The 19,339-nt window shown below is 41.6% G+C and overlaps 1 protein-coding gene across 1 annotated transcript in view; it reads right to left on the reverse strand.

Moving 5' to 3' along the window:
- Window positions 1–19,339, reverse strand: part of LOC137518620 (guanine nucleotide-binding protein G(q) subunit alpha) — a 169,227-nt gene that overhangs the window by 73,196 nt on the left and 76,692 nt on the right. The window contains exon 2 of the mRNA XM_068236718.1: window positions 16,618–16,802. Coding sequence (XP_068092819.1) covers window positions 16,618–16,802 — 185 coding nt within the window. The remainder of the gene's footprint in view (window positions 1–16,617; window positions 16,803–19,339) is intronic.

The following is a 19,339-nucleotide window of genomic DNA, read 5'->3' on the forward strand; positions in this document are numbered from 1 at the left end:
TTTACCCCAGGCAACCCTAAAGTGAACTCTTCTGTCTTTAAGTTAAGGTGAGATCTCTTGAGTTAACTCTTCAATCCTTAAACTAACTCCAGAATTCTAAAGTTAAAGACAGGCAGTTAATCGACTGCATGTGAAAATAACTACAGAGGAGGTAACTTTTAAGGTGCTCTACCAGCGGCAACGACGGGTCCGCCGGACCCTCCCGTTGGGCGGACTTTTAGCAGACAGTAGCGCGTGTATGTGCTGTCGGTGGACTGATAAGGCTTTTTCTGAACGATCCGCTGAACGTTTTGTGTTTTTTACTTTCTCATCGCACACTATTGATTAATACAAGACCTTATTTGCAAAAATAATAGTAATGTCACCTCATGGCATACATATTTGAAAAGCCAAGTTCCTAAGGAAACTATATATGTTTTTTATTTTATTTTTTATGATCCGCTGTGCGGATCGTTCAGAAACAGCCTCATCAGTCCGCTGACAGCGCGTACACGCACTACTGTCGGCTGTATGTCCGCCCAGCGGGAGGGTCCGGTGGACCCGTCGTTGCCGCTGGTAGTGCGTGTGTACACACCTTTAAGGACTGAAGAGCTAAGATAACTCTCTCAGGCCTCTTTTCCACGAACTGTTTACAGGCAGTGAAATGCCTCTCAAACTCTCACAACTGCTCACGGCTGCATGGCAACTGCTTGTTGCTGCCTGGTAACTGCCCACTGCTGCCTGGTAACTGCTTGCTGAACACACAGCTCAACAGTTCGTGGAAAGAGGTCTCAATGTGAAAACTTATCTCTACACCTTAATAAGGCAAGATTGATGTGTGGTGGTAAGTTTTCTCTTGCCTCATCTCCAGCATGATCTTTGTGAATTGAGGCGAATGTATGGTGACAATATTGTATTTGGAAATAAAGGTGTCTTTTTTCTGTTTTGTGTTTTTTGCTTTCTCATCGTACACTATTGATTATTACAAGACCTTATTTGCAAAAAATAATAGTATTGTCACCTCATGGCATACATATTTGAAAAGCAAAGTTCCTAAGGAAACAATATATGATTTTTCTTTTATATTCTGTCTCGGTTTTTATTTTGGTACAGAATATGAGAACTGCTTTTGATTCAGTTTGTGATTAAAGAATACACAAGACATGGGCCTGAACACTAAAACTCTCTAAACTCTATTCTACAACTTATCACTGTTAAAATGTTATGACATATGTCTCTTGTAGTTTTGCTAAGGCTTTCCTACATTTGATCATAATTTTGAAAATGACTATGTTGGATTTAGTTTGTCCCTACCTATTTATTATGTGACAGAGGTCCAAGCTTTAACCACTTAAACGACCAGCTAACGCCCATAGGCGTCAGCCGGTCTTAAGTGGGTTACCATGGAAACGGCCGCTTGATGTCAGTTCACGGAGGGTGTCTCCGTGAACAGCCGGAGAGCCGCCGATCATGTAAACACGAGCCGATCGCGGCTTGCCGGCAAAATGTAAACCCACTTTGAAGAGCAAAGCGCAGCAAGCGGGCGGCGATCAGACCCCCCCCAGGAGGACATCCCCCTAGTGGGGAAAAAAGGGGGTAAGTCTGATCGCCCTGGCTCTATCCTGGTCTGTGCTACGGGCTGGAGAGTCCACGCAGCACAGATCAGGCAAACCACCCCTGGTCCTTAAAGGGGAACTGAAGAGAGAGGTATATGGAGGCTGTCATGTTTATTTCCTTTTAATCAATACCAGTTGCCTGGCAGCCCTGCTGGTCTATTTATCTGCAGTAGTATCTGATTAAAACCAGAAACAAGCATGCAGCTAGTCTTGTCAGATCAGACTTATAAGTCTGAACCACTGAAACACCTGATCTGCCGCATGCTTGTTCAGGGGCTATGGCTAATAGTATTAGAGGCAGAGGATCAGCAGGGCTGCCAGGCAACTGGTATTGTCTAAAAGGAAATAAACATGACAGCCTCCATATACCTCTCTCTTCAGTTCCCCTTTAAGTGGTTAAGACGCACCAAAATGTATTCTACAACTAGTCACAGTTAAAAAGATACAACATGTGCCTCATACTGGACAAATATATCCTTCCAGTTGTTATTATGTGGTTAAAGTAATTGTCCATAAGTGTTGAAAGTCCCTGGTGTTGAGCTCACCTAACTTCTAGATGCACCGGAGTTGATACAGATAAAAAAGTTTGGGAGCGGTGCCAAGGCACATATGATATGAAACTATAGCCTCAGAACGTGTGGATTGTTAACACAGAGTTCTGAAAGTGGGTGGTATATCTTTTATCGCTGCGTAATATGTTGGCGCTATATAAATCTAATAAATAATAATAATCTCTCATCTTATCTTTTCTTGTGCTTTTCTTTTGTTTTCTCCTATTTTCTCCCCCACCCCCCCCCCCCCCCGCTCATTTTTGCTCCTTTTCATTTTCTTTTCTCCATACTTTTCTATTAGCATACTAGAGGATGTAAGATATTGTCCTAGCACAGGAGTATGCGGGTGAAGCAAATTTATTTTGGCTGGGCACATTCTTAGGAATCTGCTGATGTATAAAGAAAAAAACATACTACAGCCTCATACACACTACAGTATAGATTTTTCATGACCAAGGCAGCCACCTCTGCCAAGACTCTAGCACGTATGGCGGTCCTGATGTGTCGCTGAGAGATCTATATTGCCAGATTGTCTCAGCCGAGCCCACTTTTTCCCTACTCACCCCACCTGCTTGAAGCCACTTATGCGCTGTGCCATCTTCCCTCTTCCCTACTAAAAAAGAACCAAAAGATTCAGTGACTGCTGTTTAATCCACTGCCATTAAACTTGGCAGATCTCAAGTCTGATTCAACCAAATTTGCAGATTAGTATAAAAAAAAAAAATAAAAAAAAATATGTTGCTCATCATTGCTACACAACAGGCAATTAAGCTAGATTATCCATTATCTGCACTATGCAACAATAAAACAGGAAACTTCCTCTACATACAAAGCTTATCAGATGAAAACTGTAGATATAAATCGATTTGAATATGTAACCTCAGATCACAGACTCTCCAATGCCTCCAAAATGCCCTCTCCTATTCCCACTGCTTTTAATCTTGGCCCTGCTCACAAGCTAACTGCATAAACTCAAAAGACATAAGGTGCAAAGGAATAAATGCCAAAATATGTATATATGACTCAATGGTATGACTCAGTGCATTTCTCTGGCTTGCTGCATTAGTAAAACAATTACTTGATCAAGATTTCAGACAAATCGGTTATTTATGGAACATATATGGGCATTAGTCATTTGGCTAAAATTATACCAAATTTGGGAGTTCTTGTTCAGCTAAGAACACTAGCTTTCTGGATTTATGTGCTCCACTAGCTTTCTGGATTTATGTGCTCATGGGCCATTACACAACCAAAATGCTGGATCTGAACATTTCAATTGATAGCTTAGATTTAGAGTTGAAAGAAAAGACAGCAGACTGAGTGTCATAGTGTAATGAGTCAATTTGAAAAGTAACAGGAGACAGTTAGGTAGAGAAAAGTTAATTTTACTGGATAGAGATAGGCATCAGAAAGTGCTTTAAATATTTGGGAGGTTAGCCATAAGATAAAGATTAAAGGTATCCATACATCAAACAATTCAGCTGTGGGATCGACTATTCGATTCGATCATTTGAGGGAATCGAGAGTGAATCGAGTGTGTTCCAGAATTCCCAATCGATGAAAAAAAGGCTGATTTCTTGTCGAATCGACCAGCTTAGTCGATAGAGTAGGCTGCAAGATATCAGTCGATCGCACAGCAATCGGAAAATGTTCACATGTCATTTGATCGACTCAATCAATTTTTGCATTCAGAGCATGGAGACACAACATTGGTCAAATTGAATGTGAAGGTGAATTGCATAGGATATCGTTTGTAGGGTGTGGGTCACTAGTCAATCGACTTGATCAACCACACTGAAGTCAATTCCTTAATAAAGTCAATCGCTTTGTTGATTTAATCAGAATCGCTAAATGTATGGCTACCTTTACAGTAAATGGGCAAAATTAAGGTTAGAAGTCAGACGGGGATGTTGAAGCAATAGGTTTAGTGTTAAGTGAATCCTAGACAAAACCTTTGCGGTCTTCATTTTTCTGCCCCTTGCATATAGGTCAACAGAGTAACCAAGCAGCTCAGGGTGACCCAAACTAATAGGAATGTATAGGGGGATAAAAGGGACCAAAAAGCCCTCCTACTAAAAAAGCAAAGCTTGGTGTAATTGCCTTCTTAAAACAGAAGGAAATTTGCAATAATTCAGTTATAAATGAACATTTGTGGTTACCTACAATGCACACCTACTAAATATGCAAATATATGCATATAGGTCATTGGGCATTTTTCCCCCCAAATGTTTCTTTTTTTAAATTTTATTTAATACTTACTTGCATGTAAATGAATGTTTCTATATCCCCAGCTCCCCCAGCGCCTAGGCATTCTGAGTCCCATGCTACAAGTGCTCATGGGAGCTCAACCAGGGAGGAGGAGGCTTGTGCTGAAGCATGCACGAGATTTCATAGGCAAGGGGGTGGGAGAGGGAAGGAAAGAGAAGAGGGGAGTGGAGTTTCACAGGTTGAGGGGTGGAGATGCAGAGCAGCTTACCTGTGTAATGGTGACAAGCAGAATATGGTTGCCCTCATTGTATAACAGGAAGAAATAATCATATACTATTAAAGCTGTTTCCAGCTAGATTTGCTGTGTAAGCCATCTAAACTTTAGATACGATATACAGACAAGTTACTTGCTATAGTTCGTTTTTCATCTTTGATTCTCTTAAACCTCTTGAGGACAACGGTGCTTAACCACCCCTAAAGACCAGAGGCTTCAGTTTATGAGAGACGATCGCTCTCTGGTGCCCCAGGTGGTTTTGCAGTCCAACAGTCCCCCAAGCGGCGATCACTGCTCGGAGACTGAAGGCAAGTCGGAGCTCTGCCCCCCAAGCAGGAGATGCTCGCGCAGCCTGTGCGTGATCTCCTGCAGTAGCCGGCCCCAGGACTTGACGCCGATTGGCGTTAGGTGGTCCAGGGGCTGCCGCCGCGGTCGCACCCATTGCCGTGACACGGTCGTTAGGTAGTTAAGCAGTTATTACAGGTTAATAAGTTAGGGGTAGTCCGATAATAGGAGACAACCATTGAAACCACAAGTGAAAATCATCCCACACTGCCAATTCCATGTAATGGTACCAAAATAAGTAGTGACAAATTCAAACACCTTCCAGATAAAAAACAAAACAAAGAGGTATAGAGGGTTACTTTTGACCCTATGCCAATTTAGTGAAAAAGTAAACAAACTTTATATAAAGAAAAACACATTTCTTCTGTATTCTTTTGTTTTTCCATCTGTCACTTCATATAAAAAGTACAAGTATTTATTTGCAAAAGCAACACTAATATACATTCAGGACATACATATTTAAATGCTAATAAACTGAATCACATATAGGTTTCCTGAACAAGCCCTGATCCTAGCAGGCGGATGTATGCAAGAGGCCTACCTATACTCATCTGCTAAGAAGACGTTTTGTCACTGAACTTTTCTATCTATATGATTTAATACAAATTTCTTAAAAAACTTGGTGTCTGAAGGATTTCTTTACTGTTGCTCCACGCTGACACACCAACCTCCGCTGCTTTCACTACGCTTAAAGCGGAATATAACCCTGCATTTCAACTTTGCTCTAAAACATTATTTACAGTATATTATATGCAACCAGAATTTTTTTTTTTACTAGACCAGCATTGGAAGGGTTACACAGGGCTTTAAAGGGAAGGTTCAGGGAAACCTTGAAAAAAATATAAATCCATATCCACTTACCCGGGGCTTCCTCCAGCCCGTGGCAGGCAGGAGGTGCCCTCGCCGCCGCTCCAGAGGCTTCCGGTCGTCTTCGGTGGTCGACCCGACCTGGCCAGGCAGGGTGCCAGGTCGGGCTCTTCTGCGCTCCACAGACGGGCTCTTCTGCGTCCCACGCGGGCGCGCTGACGGCATCGGATGTCCTCCGGGCTGTACTGCGCAGGCGCAGAACTACTGCACCTGGCCAGGTCGGGTCGGCCACCGAAGACAACCGGAAGCCTCTGGAGCGGCGGCGAGGGCACCTCCTGCCTGCCACGGGCTGGAGGAAGCCCCGGGTAAGTGGATATGGATTTTTATCTTTTTCAAGGTTTCCCTGAACCTTCCCTTTAAAGTCCCTGGAGATTTTTGCAGACGCATCCGAACTTGAGTTAGATACTTCTTGTTTACACAAATGTATCTAAGTGTTTATTGTGACTCATCTCTCTCACTGCGAATGAGTTGGAGGACAGCCAAAGAGTGTGTAACATTTCTAAATATATACATATAACTAAATAGAATGTAACTATCTGAACGTCTGCACGGAACTTAAAACCTCTGTGTTTAACCCCTCCAATGCTGGTCTAGTAAAAAAAAAAATGCTTTTTGCATATAATATGCTGTAAATAATGTTTTAGAGCAAAGTTGAAATGCAGGGTTATATTTCGCTTTAATGAACCGTAGAGCCCCAGCAAAAGCATTTTCATAGCGCCTACAGGGGCTCCCCATTGGTCCACAAGGTGGACCAATATGACTGATCCTTAGATTCCTGAGGATGGTTCCCATTGGTCTACTTAGTAGACCAATGGAGAGGCCTAGTGGGAGCTATGAATATGCTTTTGGCGGTGCTCTAATTGTTCATACCGCTTAATGGAAGCAGAAGAGACTGTTCTAGCTGGTCTGGTGCAGAGTGACGGGAAGCGGCAGGGAGAGATGGTGCCAGGAGAGCTTGGCATGTAGTGAAGAATGCTGGCTAAATGCCAGGGACCATTTTAGCCTTAACGGTGGCTCACGTTGGATGGGAGGTCACCAATCTCCAAGGGAAGCAAGGCAGCCACGGTGCTGAAGAAATGCTCCATGACAAACCTTTGCTCCCCATCACACAGAAGCAACGCTCAGGCAAATGGCTACTATCCACCTACTAATCACCTGTATTAGGATAAAGGGGACCATACACTTATAGATTTGCAGCAGATTCGACCATCAGATAGATTTCTGTCAGATTCCCGTCAAGTTGAATCTGACAGGAATGTATCTGATGTGTGCCACACACTAGAAACTGATTTCCCTCGATGGATGAAATCGACCAATGAATGTGCCCCTTAAGGCTCATTGTGCGCTAAAGGGAGACCACTTTCTCAAGATCTGCTTCTACCCAGGTCTATCACTACCTATGTTATAAATTATTTGAAAAGTACATATATAAGATGTAATTTAGCATTCAAGTGCAAAAGTACTGATCTCAACATATTACAAAACGGAAAAGATGATGGGCAACTGCACCGTTGAAAACTTCTTTATAAATCTCTATGGCAATAGCGGAGCTGGGATTATGAGCAAAAGCGAAAAAACTAGTAGCAAAAGAAAAGGTAATATACTGAACCTTTGCCAAGCTGTTGAGTACTCTGCAATGCTGAACTATTGTAGAGAAGAACAAAACATCTACAAGAGGTTCAATTGGCTTATCTTGAATTTGTGGAGCAGTATTCCTGGTAGAGGAAGATGTTTAGACCCCATCAGGAAGGGAAAATGGTAAGCCGAGTTGTACAGAGGCAATGAACAATACTGTAAAGCACTTTACTACACTACTGAAGCATGGCTTAGAAAAAGCATATTTAAATAAAAAAAAAAAAAAAAAAAAAAAAAGCCGATTAAGAAAAATGTAAAGCCCGGAGGGAGGTTTCAAATCCAGTTCCAGCAAGGACAAGGAAAATCTGAAAAGTTAGGCATTAGCTGTAAATTTTAAGGCATGCCGACTGCCTGACTCCTGTTCAGTCTTAAAAAAAATGATAGTGTTGTGCTTTAAAAATCTACTTCCTGTAAAATAAATTGCCAAAATTTAGAGATAAGCCAATTCTAACCTGAACAAAAAACTTTGGATCTAATGTGAAACAAATACTGTGTCAGAACTGAAGTAGAGGCTTGTCACTGTAGCCAGACGTTACCCAGCAATTGGAAAAGGAGTAGGATATGAAGTTTTTCTGACCGTACCAAACTTTACTTTTTGCAGGCTTAAAATTCATTGGGCCTGATTCACAAAGCGGTGCTAACAGTTAGCACGCTGGTGAAAAGCCCTTTATCATGCCTAAACTCAGTTTAGGCATGAGAAGTTTAGGTGTGATAAGTTTAGGTGTGATAAGTTTAGGCATGATAACTTTAGGCGTGATACGTTAAGGCATGATAAGTTTAAGCGCCAACTGGGTTAGCACCGCAGTGCACAGCTGATCAAAAGTTTTGCGCTAGCAAAGTCTGGTGCACTTTGCATAAAGTTTAATGGCGCTGCTTTGCGTGCGGGACTTTGCAAGCGATCTAAACTTATCATGCCTAAACTTATCACACCTAAACTTATCACGCCTAAAATGGCTTTTCACCAGCGTGGTGCAATGGTTATCACGCCTAAAGTCTCTAACTGGGTTAGAACCGCTTTGTGAATCGAGCCCATTGTCTTGTATACAGAATATGTGCAAAGGGATTATACGCATATTCTAATATTAGCTTGGAGTCAGTTTTTGACTTTTTTGTGTGCTTTTCCTTAAAGAGGAACTGTCGCGAAAATCTTAAAATTTAAAAACGCATACAAATAAGTAAATTTCTCCCAGAGTAAAATGACTTTTCTCCTATGTTGCTGTCACTCACAGTAGGTAGTAGAAATCGGACATTACCGACAGGTTTTGGGCTAGTCCATCTCTCAATAGGGGATACTCAGCATGGCCTTTATTCTTTCTAAAGACATTCCCTGAAAAAGATTTATACAAAGATGCTGGCCAGCCTCCCTGCTCACCGTACACTATTTTGGCAATTGGACAGAGCAACTGCCATTCACTAAGTACTTTTAAAAATAAAGAAAACCCTGAGAACCCCCCTATGAGAAGATGGGCTAATCCAAAATCTGTCAGTAATGACAGATTTCTACTACTTACTGTAAGTGACAGCAACATAGGAGAAAAGTAATTTATGGCTCATTTTACTCTGGAAGAAACGTACTTCTTATTTGTATGGGTTTTAAATTTTAAGATTTTTGCGACAGTTCCTCTTTAAATTGGTTATCCCTAATTAAAGGTGGTTAATGAGATGTAAAAAGGGTCAAGTTGTTGCAAATTGTAACACTAATTTTATGGAAATGTAAGCATCAGTCTAGAATTAGAATATAAATTTAAATCAACTTGGAATTATTTGCGCCTCATTGACCATCCCTATCCCTAGCCGTTCCCCTGCACATTCCAGACTGTAACCTCCCATCTAACAAACCCTTTCCCAATGGCTAACCCAAACCAACCATCCTCCCTGTTTTAATGTCCTTCCTCATCCCAAAGACCTAACTTCTCCGGCAAAATTAAAGCCCACTTTTTTTTACCTCACTTTAGTTCAGGAATATAATAAACATTACAAATATGAAAAGCAACAGTTTGTGTCAGTGAGTTTGCTAAGAATCAATACACAGAAAACAGAATTTGACCAATACACATCTTTGTCTAAAGCCCAACTTTAGGTAAAAGAACATGTATTCCAATATTGGATAGCGAGGAAAGAGGTTAGAACATCTCTGGGATCTTTACCACTGCTAGTCAGTGTTCCCATTAATTAGCCTCCACCAGACTTACATACCCAGGAGTCTCGTTGCTTTCTCACGATGTCTGGATTTACAGGGACAGAAAATGTGATTAAGTTGAGCAATCAAAATAAAAAAAAATATGACTTCATCTGTTCTGCTTTAGACCCTGAGGGTGGGATTTACTATTTGTTAGAATAGAAAGGGCTCAGACAGCAACAAAAACACAAGAGGGTTTGACAATCTCTCTAGTATGTAACATTTTAGGCCACTATTGCAGGAAAAATCTAAGTAGGATTTTTTTTTGCAATACCCTTCCGAGCAACAAATAGCAGCCAATGCTCATAATTGCTATATAACCGCACAGGGAAATAAATATCACGAATGCACATTGAGGCATTAAACCGGTTGAGGTTTATAAAGTGGATTAATCATGAAGTGTATACAAATGGCCTAGGCTAATCATGGTACAGTACTAGGTAATCCTCTATAATAAAACCCTAATGTCCCTGCGTCCCATGTCCCTGCGTGTCACCCACATGCACTCTGCGCATGTGCAGGGACGCAGAGACATTGAGGGAGAGTGACGTGCGCAATGATGGGCGAAGGAAAGGGGGGCGTGTGCGTCGTGCATGCGTGCGATGGGCGAGAGCACGTGCGGCGGAAATGTGCGGGCGCATGTGCAGTGACAGACCTAGCCCGTTTTTTAAATGGGCTTAGGTCCATTAGTTACTCTGGGATCTAAATCACTCTAGAGGTTTCTCGGTCAAGAAGCCAAATCCAGCGTGTACAGCAGCCCCGATTCTCCAGTGAGTTGGTGAGAGATCAGCCTGGCAAATCTTGTCCTATGCCCCTCGCACACTATAGTGTGCCACACTTTCACAGAGGTGTAGGTAGAACTTCGGTGTTCAGGGACAGCATCCGCTCAACTTCCATTAGGGGCTCCGGCCACATAACTGCTCTTTCCTCGACATTCCTAAGCCTCACCAGAAGTGCTCATATGCCCCACTGTGTGGAGTGGTGCTGCAGTCTAGTGTAGCATGGGCCAGCAACTTACACTTTTAAGGTGTCTCGCTGGATCTCTCTGCCCATTACCTCGTTCCAGCGTCCCAAGCCTCCTTCTTGCTTGGCAACGGAAATCTGTGAAATCCAGAAATGTATACACAAACTATCTGGCGCAGTTTAAAAATTCCATATTTAGGAAGCGAGCGGATACCATTCCTATGTGGAAAGGGAGAGCGGAACCCTAGAAATCGCAACCTTTACCTTCGTACAGCATAAGACACTGACCAGCATCCTTTAACCTCCTTAGTGGTAACCCTGAGTCAGGCTCAGGACGGAAATTCACAGCTCAGAGTGGTACCCCCAAGCTGGATCCATGGGAGGTGTGCAGGGCTGCCACAGATCTATCTAGCAGTATAATTTTTAGGCTCTGAAAGCTTGTGAAAAAAATTGCACTGCTTTAGACAAAATCTGGAAATAGTCATACCGCCAGAGAGGTTGATCTACATTTTCCCCTAAAAAACAAAAAAAAAAACTACGGTACATATAGATGAGCAACAAGTGGTATACTATACCCCTTGCTATCAAACTTATGTCTCACGTTCTTCCTTCAGATTTTAGCTGAATGCGGCAAGCCAATTAAAAAAATGTGGATCTTTTTAGATGATTGCCATTTTATAACCTTGGTAACCTGAAAAACAACCTTATATAAAAATAGGCCCTGTAAGCACTTAATAAATTAATCCGCTACATTAAATACCCATCACAATTGTATGACCAGCATTTTCAACGACTCCAAAAAATAAAAGATAGAAGTCAGGACATTCATTTTTTTATATGGCTAGGCTCACATAAGGGCTCAAGTCAAAATGGCCCTTTTTAATGGAATAGATCACAACGGACATGTCAAAGGATTCCATGTTAAACATAGGATCAATTGTCCAAACTTGAAATGTCTGTGCTACAGGTTGCAGAACACAGGTCCCTAGGAGGACAATTTTTCTGGACACCACACAGAAGTCAGATGTCATAAATGGCATGCCATCTATAAAGTCTGTTGCCACGGACACAGTGGAACTACTCAGAACAAGGAGGTTGTGCCATAGGCAGCATATGTGCTGCCACTTTCTATGACATGAACCTGCTCAAATGTGTACCCAAACCTCAGCCTCACCCACACGCTAGAGGGTGCTGAGAATCGAACATGCGTACATGTCGGCAGAGCACATTGTTCTCCTTACCCCTAGTGCTGGAAGCCAGTCCATCATGCACTGTGCTGTCATCCCACCTACCCCCTTCAATAAAAACAGGAATCTTTGCAACTCTTCTGTACAGTACTTAAGTGCCACCTGAGGGACTGAGTACCGATCCCTGAGGGTGACATGCATGCACCTTTAGCAGCATTCTGCAAACACTACTAAACAATTCACACAGATGAATAGTGTACATGGTATGTAGCTTACATTGTTCAAAAACCTACTACAGTATAATGCAGGAGCCAATGTAGGAAAATGAAACTGTACAATGAAAAGTGCATAACTGTAAGTAGCTTTGTTCGACAAATGATTATTTGAGAAATCAAAAGCTCTTTGCAGAAAATATGACATCTCCATATTTGGGATGAGGAAAAAAAAAACTTCAGTGTGTTTGATAATGTAAGTGTAGTGTAATCTAGCTACACAGGACCAAGACTGCACAGTGCTGTCATCATTTATCTCTGGCAGGAAATTAGCTGTTCAGTGGCCATGTCTGTCACTGAAGAGATAAAGAACATTTCCTTCTACTTCAACCAAAGTACACATTTAATGCATCAGTTAAAACAAAAATATTCTGTCACACAAATATATTGTGCTGCTATATATTGAGAGGACAAACCACTATTCTGAGGCGTAAATTTAAAACAAATCATACATTATTACTCAAATGTAGATTTGATACCCTTGATCAAAGTTTGATCATTATGTGAATTAATCATTCAACACTGATAACAGGTTCGGTCCGGACAGCGGTGAGATGTCAGCTATAACCACAGCAACATGTCGCGTCAGCAGAGGGGTCAGGGGAAAATAGGGAGGAGGCTTGGCAGAGACATAGCTGTACTGCTCTCCGGTATATAAGAGTTAATTTTCAACAGCTCCACATATATAATTTGTAAAGTAAACCTGAGACAATGCAAGCACAAAGGTTTATACTTACCTGGGGCTTCCTCCAGCCCCTTGTAGTCCATTAGCTCCCTTCCCATCCTCCCACACCCCAGCCCATAAATTCTGCAATTTTCTGTGCCGAGTCATGGGTACAAAGGTATGTTTGAATCCACATAGCTCTGTCACTGTCTGTTCCTCTCCTTATTCCCTCCCTGTAATCACTCCCAGTACTTACAGGAAGAGGCTGGCTTAAGGCTTTTGCCCGTTTGGGCCATTAACCCTCCTGGCGGTCTATTAAAATCTGCCAGGGGGAAGCGCAGCAGTCTATTTTTTTTTTTTTTTAAACCATGTAGCGAGCCCAGGGCTTGCTACATGATTGCCGCTATGCAGCAGCATCCCCCTGCTTCGATCGCCTCCGGCGATCTCCGATCAGGAAATTCCGTTCAAAGAACGGGATTTCCTGGAGGGCTTCCCCGTCGCCATGGCGACGGGGCGGGATGACGTCATCAATGTCGTGACGTCATTGGGAGTCCCTATCCACCCCGCGGCGCGGCGGAGGTTAAGATCCCATCTATGGCTAGCTCACTATTATGGCAGCATGGAAATCTTGCCACCACTTCTTGTTTGCAATGTGTTACTGCATAATCAGAAATCAATTTGGACATTCAGATTTCAAAGCTGGTCTATTATGCGCAGCTAGTTTTACTTATTTTGGTAACCAAACCATGTCAGTTTTAGTACAGTTTAACCTCCCTGGCAGTAGGATTACTTCCAGATTTTATTGTATAAAAGCAGTGCAATTTTTTCAAAAGCTTTTCGACCCTAAAAATCATACTGTTAGATACATCCGCAGCAGCCCTGCACATTACCATGGATCCAGCTCTGGATTCCCGCTCTAAGCTGCGGATTTATGTCCCGAGCCTGACTCGGAGCTACCGCTAAGGAGGTGAGCAGCAGGCATAGATCATTTTCTTGGTTGCATCAAGATATACATATAACATTTTGACATAATACTACAGTCACTGGTCTGATTATCCTATGACAGTTTTTCTGACTGAACTCCCATCCGATACTTCTTTGGATGAAAGAGCAGCAGCGTTACAGATCATTATATTTCATCATGATAAACTGGAAGTAGTTCATTTGAATACCATAGTATTTGATGTATGATAAAGAAAGGGGTGGTGTACTGTAGGCGCCATTTACACACTCATTTTAACTCAATGCTGCCAACTCTTTTTTTTTTTTTTTGCAGTGTTAGGCCCAGTTCACATTGGCATGGATAGGTTAAAAGGCAGATTTCCATTAGTGACCCTCCTTTCCGTTGGGGCTCAGGTAATGAGACATGTCACGGAACAGCCGTGAGAAACGAAAACGCAACCGGTTTCCTGCCTCGATTGTCGTTGCGCTGCCAAATCAGAATCTCATGTCTGTGGATACCAGGCAGTCCAGCCTGGGGGGTCTCTGCTGTCTTCATGGGAGATAGAGTCTTTTCATGGAAACTGGCCCTGCGACTTGCTAGTTTAGCCAGAGGTGTAAAACTCAGTTTGACCAAGCTGATCTCACTCAGATGCTAATTAAGAACCACAAGGCCAGTGTCCTGCCTTTGGGGAAGACAGGATGAGCCCACAGCTCACACCTCAATGTGAATTGACTAGCAAATGGGGCTTCCTCCTGCTCACCAGACAAACTGTCTCCAGGTGTTAAAATGATGAAGCATGTGAATTATGATTTCTGCTTATTAAAGGAAAACCGAGTATCAACCAGAGGTGGGAGGAGTGTTTCCGTTGAAATTGGACCAACGTCTTGGTATACAAATCATAATCATACCTCCTTCGGTTAAGGAGTTATGGGCCCCTTGGTAACCATCACCCTAGCACCGGCATCAAAGGTATCATATTAATCGGTAGGTTCTGGGGATCGATAATATGTAATTATTATTTGTGTGCCGGCCGCGTAGGTCGGCCTACAGAAAATGTCAGGGTTATGAGGCTGAGGAAATCCCCTGCCCAGATGTGATTACCATAATCCGGCCCAGGGGCCGACTCTGGAAGTCCGCCTCTGAACTCAGCTTAATTAAAAGAAAAGAAATGAGCTGCCCGGGCAACTCAGTCCTCCACATTCCATCTATATGAGAAAGGTCTGCTGCCAGCCAGAGGACACATGGTTGGCGGCCATCTTGCTGAACTCTGAACTTTGATCTGAAACAAAGGATTTTACCAAGGACTTTATGATTCTTGCCACAAAAAAGGACATCTTTCCAGGAACTAAGTATTTTTTCTCCCTTTCTCTTGTTTTTCACACTGGCTATTACTGTTTTAATAATTGTTGATTTTAATAATTGTCTGTATATATGAATTATTTATATTGCCCGTGAATAAAAGACTTTACCAAAGTCATTCACTGTTCCGCTACCCTATTGTTCAGCATACACAGGAACTGAACTCAGACTTCTGAAGAGACGCTACTATTGTTGATATCTAGACAGAATAGAGTGTGTTTAACCGTTTTTATTCGCAGGACCAGTCAGTCAGTCGGGTCCACACCAGTGGTGGTGGCAGATACCCTGAAATAGCGTGTAAAGTTGTAATTACCGTACCTCACAGGCTCCCTTCTGGTCGGGCTGCTGCCCAAATTTCTGTCTGTTTCTGCGCAAAGATCGCGACCAAAGCTTGCATGGTCTGTGTGCTGAAACCGATTAGAAGGCAATTTGCGGTCTGACCACTAGGGCTCCTGTGACAAGACACATCAGTCGTTCCGGAAAAAAATGCAAACTTGCAGTCTGTTCAGCGGAACGAGACGAATGGATCTGCTTTGAAGGGAACCTTAACTAGTAAAAAAATGAGTTTCACTTATCTGGCAGTCACTCATGGCTCCTCCGGTCCTTTGCTGCCAGCTAGTTTCGTTTTTGCCAACTCGGAGTTGGCAGGGGTCGCCACACGTATCTTTGCACGCATTCCCGCTGGTGCAGGAGGCTGTTGCGGACATTAAGTACGTTTTTACGCGTTGCAGGTGCAATGCGTAAAAATGTACGCGTTGCACCAGTAACGCGTAAAAATGTAATGCGTGCAAAGGTACCCAATCACTATTGTTTTTGTATTGTTGGGGTCAAGAGGCAACAGTTGAGACAACATTAAGCTTCCTTGTTCACAGAAAGTAGGGTGCACAGCAATCCTATCTGTAGTGCCTCACTCATGGAATACCCTGAGGTTGGTCAGGTATTACCTGGATGGTAACCTGGATCATCCCTCAGTCTATAACAAATTCAGCAGCAATCTCAATTCAAGTAGAAACCCGAAGGTATTAACACACTGGCCTCAATTCACTAAGCTTATCTCCCGTCTTTAATAACTCTTCTAGAGTTGTTACCATGGTGATAAGACATGTAGTATTCAGGAAACATTTTACCTCAGGCAAGCCTAAAGTTAACTCTTCTGTCTTTAAATTAACTCTCCAATCTTAAAATAACTCCAGAGTTAAAGACAGGCTGTTAATTAACTGCATGTGAAAATACCTACAGAGGAGGTAAATTAACTACAGAGGAGGTAAATTAACTACAGAGGAGGTAAATTAACTACAGGAGAGGTAACTTAAGGAATGAAGAGGTAAGATAACTCTCTCACGTGTGGAGGTAAGTTTTCTCTTGCTTTATTATCTCTAGCATGATCTTAGTGAATTGAGGCCACTGACAGTTATATTTTATTAGTAAAATGCAGACTGCCATTTCCCCAACTTAAACCTCACCCTCTGTTGTGCTCATCTTAACTTTGCAATTAGGTCGATCAAGCTTGGTACATTAGACCAACTAATACCCAAACAAGACTTAACAACATGTTACATGTCCTATCAAGCTCACCTTGTTGTGTTCATACTTGTATGGAATTTTAAGGGTCTCCATTGCCCGGATCATAGCTTGCATTGCAGTGAATATGTTCTGGTACACAAGCTTAGTGAACCCTCTCTTGTCTTCATCTGAGTATCCAGACCCATGGATAATTCTCATCTGCTTGATAAATGTGCTTTTCCCACTTTCTCCTGTGCCTAAAGAAATATAAAAAAAAAATCAAGTGAATTAAGGTACTAATAAAAAATTATCCCTTCACCCAAAAACTGGAAAAATAAAATGCATAAAATCTTAAAACTTGGGTGAAGTGAATATAGATAGCGATATATATATATATATATATATATATATATATATATATATATATATATATATATATATAGATAGATAGATAGATAGATAGATAGATAGATAGATAGATAGATAGATAGATAGATAGATAGATAGATAGATAGATAGATAGATAGATAGATAGAGATTCTCTAATTTGGCAATTTTGTAGTAATGGTTTTCACAACATTTTCATTCTCTTACCTATACTGTATTCAATGGTGAACTTTAAAACCATGTATATACACTAGTTAATGCATTTAAACTTTACAATTTGTTTTGACGCACAACACTTCTTCCGGGACAGAAAATAAGGGGAGATCGCATCAACAGCAACAAAACAGTTCTAGCCCTTTCCCATGCCAACTAAAACTGACAAGGAAAGGGTTGTGCTTAAACCAGAGCCCCAAAGTCCAACACAGTTCTAAAATGTCACTTGCTTCATATTTCTCAAGACTGACACAGATGATAAATTATTTTTTTTAACTGTATGAATAGAGTGAGGAAGGACTGTATCATCTGCCAGGCTTGCACAGATGTTTAAATGAATTGTATGTGTAGTATGGATAATTCATACGACATTAGTAGCAAAAAAAGTCATTTTAATTTTCGGTTATATAGCTGTTTTTCTACAACGTTGCACCATTCTTTAATATTTGCAGTTTACAAATTACACTCTATTTTAAACGATGAAACAGAGCAGAGCTAATTGACCCTTTGAACCTCCTGGCAGAAAATTTTTAAACAAGGAACGGTAAGACGGGTTGAGATAAGTGCTTCAAAAAATAGCAATGCTCTCTGACTAATTTAGAGCTCAGAGAAGTTCTTTTGCATAGATAACGAGTGAAGTTTCTTAACTCTTCCTGTACTGGAAACAATATGAGACTCATCTGTGCTACTAATGTTCTTTTTTTAGGTGTACTACACATACAAATCATTATCTCAAGTTTATTTTCACTTCAGATTCCATTTAATTTACAGGGAGTGCAAGGAAGTGTTTCTGATGTGGGTAGACAGCAATAAGAAACTGAGAATCCAAAGACCTGAAGAAAAGTTTTTCTGTAAATGTTAATTTTGCCCAGCTCAAAGTATTAATTTTGATAGCCATCGGAACCACTGTCATATATACTGTATTTGACTTGCAAATCAGCTGTTACTCATGTAGCAATTTGCTCTGTATTTTTCTCTGTGATGGGTGTGGGCACTCAATACTGTGATAGGTCTCAAGTACTGGATAGTAGTAGATCTTGTAAATAAGGTCAGGAACAGCAGTGGAAAGCAGTTATATGAGGCATACTCCACAGCACTCTGTAAATTACGCATGGAGCAATCATTGGTCTATCACCTGTTACACTCATGGGGTCTATTACTCTGCCTGCAACTGTGTGATGCCATCATGTCAATATGGACCACAATCTCAGAGGAACATCATGCCTCAAAAATTAAAGCAATTTTGAGGGCTAGATAAGGTCCAACCCAATATGTACCTGAATATTGGCCATTGAATGTATTTTAAGTTGAACACTATATCTCGTGCCAAGTGCATGATTTACATGAGTGAAAAAATAGATGAAAGCTAAATAAAGACAATAAGAGACAGGGTCCTGCCCATTCCAGGTTACAGTCTATGGAGATAGGAGGTTGACATAGAAGGTACAAGGAAGGAAAGAATATGTAAGAGCCAGAAGATTAAACTGTACTCCTTCACTTCAGGAGCTGGAGGGACTGACCAAGAGGAGCTGCATCTGAGGAGCGGTAAAACAAATAGATGAGAGCAGACTTCAGGATGGACTTGCCAGTTAACTCACTAAAAGACCACTGGGGAGGGTGTTGAAATAGTCTATCTTGTTATGATGAAGGCATGAAGCATTTTAGTTGTACCCCCAGTTAGGATGGAAGGGATATGTGTTATCTTTAGTTGGACAAGGAAGGTGGTTGTTAACTTGTTATTGAGAGTTTTGAATCACAGTGCCGAGTCAAATATTATCCCTAAGCTCAAAGGAACTGAAGTTATAGAGGTGTTGCCAATGTTAACTGCAACGTCAGAGAGGCTGAGATAAAACAAGAAAAAATGATAGTTTCTCTTTTGTTCATACCGAGTTTGCTTGAAAGAGATGGAAATTATATAGTCAGGAGCACAAGAGGAAAACCAAGAGTAGAGCAACAGTTCTTTTGGTTTCCAATATACCTTTCATGTGGACGACACCCAAATCTAACGTGCTAGACAACACCATGCATTGGACAACACAGTCTATTCACTAAGCGAAGAAAGCAATGAAAAATCACAGCCGAGGGGAGAGAATCTGGAGGACTAAAGGACAGTCAACAGTGTCAAAAGTCAGCCTTAGATTCAGCAATTAGTATGCAAGTTGTTACTTTAGCAAATGTGGTTTCAGTAGATTGG

The sequence above is a fragment of the Hyperolius riggenbachi genome, chromosome 1 (assembly GCF_040937935.1).
Source record: "Hyperolius riggenbachi isolate aHypRig1 chromosome 1, aHypRig1.pri, whole genome shotgun sequence".
Lineage (NCBI taxonomy): Eukaryota > Metazoa > Chordata > Amphibia > Anura > Hyperoliidae > Hyperolius > Hyperolius riggenbachi.